This window comes from Macrotis lagotis, chromosome 3 (genome assembly GCF_037893015.1).
Source record: "Macrotis lagotis isolate mMagLag1 chromosome 3, bilby.v1.9.chrom.fasta, whole genome shotgun sequence".
Taxonomy (NCBI): Eukaryota; Metazoa; Chordata; class Mammalia; order Peramelemorphia; family Peramelidae; genus Macrotis; species Macrotis lagotis.
The window spans coordinates 247,428,727-247,432,919 of NC_133660.1; the positions used below are offsets into that span (position 1 = coordinate 247,428,727).

Below are 4,193 nucleotides of genomic sequence, written 5' to 3' on the forward strand. Positions count from 1 at the left end.
ACCGGATCCTCCCCTTCAAATAAGACTTTCTAATTGTGTCTAGCAATTCTCCTATTAGGAAAGCCGTGGGTTGCATGTAGCTGTATTCCGTTTTGTCCCCTTTCTCTCCCTCCCTTTCACTCTCATTCTTCTTCCCAGAGGCGCACCAATAGCCATTTCGCGGGGAAGGAAAGAGAGAGAGGAGAGAGAGAGAGAGAGACAGAGAGAGAGAGAGAGAGAGAGAGAGAGAGAGAGAGAGAGAGAGAGAGAGAGAGAGAGAGAGAGAGAGAGAGACCACACTTTAGCGATTAAGCAAATATGCGCAACCATCGCCTTTCATAGCTGAAACCTAGTACACACCAGAAGCCACTGCTGCAGGGATGGAGTCGATAAAACAAAGGATTTTGACCCCTGGCAAAGAGGGGCTGAAGAATTTTGCTGGAAAATCGCTCGGCCAGATCTACAGGTAAGAGAAACGACTCCCGCGTTCACTGGGGCTTCTTCCTGGAGAAACTGTCAGGTTTCAGTTAACTGAAACCTCTTCGAGGGCTTGTAATTTGATCGGTAACGTTTGTTTGGTTAAACATTGGGGCGCACCCAAGGTTGGCAAAAGAATGTGGCATGGAAGCAATATGTGTATGTGTGTGTGTGTGTGTGTGTGTGTTTTACCATCTGTAGGGACTGATTAGTGGCAGAGACTTCTTCCCTTTCCACTTTAGAATTCATCTCCTTTATAATGGGGAAAGACTCCACACCCTATCAATGGGCTTTCCCTGTGCTCTAATCGTTTACTTGGAAAAAGCTCGAGTTAGATACCTTCAATGCAAAAAGCATTAAGCCCATTCGATTAGAAATCCCCTTAGGAGATCTTCCTTCTGGATTTAAAAAAAAACACTAAATATATACATCAATAATTGATAGCTGGACAATTTCTGGGTTTGAGACTGAAACAATTATGTATTTTTAAATTATTTATTCGTCTCTCATACACAACATTCTCTGATATGGAGATGCTGAAAGGGTGTGTGTTTTGAAAAGAATAATCCTTTTGAGTTCACTGAATAGATACAAACGATTTTAAAATCAACCCTTACAATAGTAACCTGGTCAGTGATTCCTCTTACAACAGGTAACTCCAGTTGCCTCCTGAGAGATCTTCTGTGTTTGTATTTCTCTCTCTCTCTCTCTCTGTGTGTGTGTGTGTTCTTTTCTTTCTTTCTTTCTTTTTTAAAAAAAAGGTAATTGGAGAAGTGTTCAAAGAAAAGAGATTAACCCTCAAGGAGATAAGGCATACAAAAAGAGAAAGAAAAATGACTTTGGGGTAGCATTCTCTTTCCAGATTTATAAAGGAGATTTTAGGAAATAGATAGGAAGTTTTGAGAAAAGGTAAGGCGGGTAGCTCAAATGCTTCCAACTCTTCCAGGTCCGGGTTGGTTTCTCTTAGGATCAGGACTTGTATCTATCTATGCGGCAACATTCCGCATTCTCCACTGCAATCCTTACAATATCCCCCGACAACTGCTCATTCAATCACATTCTACCAGGTATTGAGGACACCCAAGGAGACGTTTTCCCCCAAGCGCGAGGTTAATTTAGAAGCATTCCTTTTCTAAGGGAAAACTTGAATGGGGGGATAAATGAAATCCATAGATATTTTGAATCCCATTTCTTCAATCTTTATTTCCTCTTCTTCTCTAGTATTATAGCATTTAGAAAAATTCTTATGTTGGGTTTAAACACTTAGGGTGAAGGATCATTTAAAATATAAACTATAAATATTAACGTAAACTTACAGGATGATAAGAAATTTATTATATTTTCGTGTATTATGAAGGACTTAAAATTTAGATTCCAAACATTTCATTCTTTGTACCAACTGATTAATAGCATTCATGGAATTACATATTTTCACTAACCATATTTATGTACATATATTTAGATAAATGTCTATAGACATACATATATACACATATCTATATATATGAAAATGGCCAATGATAAAAATGAAAATTGATCCTGCTCCCTTCAAACCGAAGATACTGTTTAAGGAAAGGCTTTCTTTAAATATTTGAAACTATTACAACCTAATAGTATTGGAAGAAAGATGCTCCCTTTAAAGAGGGAGGGGGCGCCTTTGTCTGAAAAGCAATCACATAAATTAAACTTTCGGAAGAAAACTGTTATTATTGGAATATAGCAAAGTATTTTTAGCCTTTTGGAATGAATTTATTGCTAGATTTCATTCCTAAAGGCTTGGAATGTTAAAATGTTGGTGACTGTGACATTTTCAAAGTGGTGCAGGGTCTGCATTGAATGCGGAAAAGCCTTATGCATACTGATTTTCTTTTTATATGTATAGATTTGTATTTTTATATCTAGAAGGGCGCCATCACATTCCTCCCCCCCCCAACTGAGAAATGTAAATAACTCATTACCAATGTATGGGAAGTGGTAGCTTGTTTTTTTTTTTATTTTGTCTATATATTTGGGTGTCCCTTCCCTCCACCCACCCCTCCAACCGCCATCTTAAGAAAAGACATTTATAGGCTGGGAGGCAGAGCAAAATCAGAATCAAGAATTTGAGTTCCCATGGCAGGGTTGATTCGAAGGAGAAAAACTGGGCAGAGCCTGCTGCAGGTGTGACACACGAAGCCCTGCATTGTCCTTCCCCTCCATAAATCCAAACTGAGGAAGGACTGGGCCCAGAAGACTTTTTGCCACTCGGAGTGTGGGCGTGGCTCCGTCTCCTCACACTCAGAAAGCCCGCATCCCTTTGGGAAAGGTCAGAGTCCCGTTAGGAAGCCAGAGGAGGGACCCTATTGCTCTCGCTGACTAGCTGAGATTTGGGTTCCTGGGCAGAAGGGAGGCGGAAGACTGCTACTGAGAGCAGTCGTCAAAGAAGGTTCAGGGTAGGAACAATGAGGGAGAGGGAAAGGTAAAACACAAATGCAATGGTTCAAAATAGACACCACGGAGATAATCCCAATTTCTCAGGTTCTCTCCCTAGCTCAAGCAGCTACTGCTGGAAGCATAACACAGAGACCATTCAGGAGTGAGGACGGGGTGGGGGGAGTTCAGGTGACAGGGAGGCTTCAGGACAGGGGGCGTCCCGTGAATTGGAGCCAAAGGAGAAGCAGGAATAAGTGAAGGTGGAGTGGGGTGGCATGGCCTTCTTTGGGAAGGAAAAGTCAACTGAATTCAATTCCATTAGCATTGTTTAAAGTGTGCAAGGCTAAGGGCTCGCTAAACTCTGGAGACCCAAGGCTAAAAACAAAGCAAGGTCTCTTCTCAGAGCGTTTCACTTGTAGTGAGATTATAAACTGAAGGAAATGAAAGGAGTTTGAGTAAAAATATTAGCTGGAGGGACGACTGCATTCGCACGTCGCCACCCCTACTCCCCGCCTCCCCCTCTGCTGCAAAAGTCCCTCCCAAGGGCTACTTAACCTAGCTTATGGGGGCGATTTAAAAAAATAATAAGCATTTTGATAGCTATTTCGATGTAATCGCTTCCCTTTGTAACCTTAAATATTTTGTTTTATGCTTTTAAAAGCATTCTTCTGAGAGCTCAGTAGACTTCCCCGAGGGGGTGCAGAGCAAAACCAAAAAGCAAGCAGAAAAGACAAGGTTGGGAAGCTCAGATTTTAGACAGACCCGATGGCCCTAATCCTCAGAGAGCCCCACCCCCCAAAAAAAATTCCACCCCGGAGAGGGCCCTAAATGAGCACAACGAGGAGAGCCTCAGAGCTCCTCAACCTTTTCCAAGTCCCTCCACCTGCCGCAGAGGCCGTTGCCTTTGAACTCTAGCCTTCCCTTTTCCCCTAACCCTGCTCGCTGTCCTGGTTTCACTCCAGGGTGCTCGAGAAGAAGCAGAAGACTGGGGAGACCATTGAGCTGACAGAGGATGGAAAGCCCCTGGAGGTTCAGGAGAAGAAGGCGCCACTCTGCGACTGTACCTGCTTCGGCCTGCCACGCCGCTATATCATAGCTATCATGAGTGGCCTGGGTTTCTGCATTTCCTTCGGGATCCGCTGCAACCTGGGGGTCGCCATCGTGGACATGGTGAACAACAGCACCATTCACCGAGGGGGAAAGATCATCAAGGAGGTGGGCGACTGTGGGGGCAGGGATCCCTTCGTGGCCTCTCGATCTCCTCGCTTTCCCAGGGGCCCCACCCCACCCCCAACTCCATGGTAATAGGATCATCAATTTAGAGC

General features: G+C 43.6%; 1 protein-coding gene across 1 annotated transcript in view; it reads left to right on the forward strand.

Moving 5' to 3' along the window:
- The first annotated feature begins 359 nt into the window (after positions 1-359).
- Positions 360-4,193, forward strand: part of SLC17A6 (solute carrier family 17 member 6) — a 58,854-nt gene continuing 55,020 nt past the window's right edge. Inside the window, exons 1-2 of the mRNA XM_074227566.1 lie at positions 360-445; positions 3,831-4,083. Of these exons, the coding sequence (XP_074083667.1) occupies positions 360-445; positions 3,831-4,083 (339 nt within the window). The remainder of the gene's footprint in view (positions 446-3,830; positions 4,084-4,193) is intronic.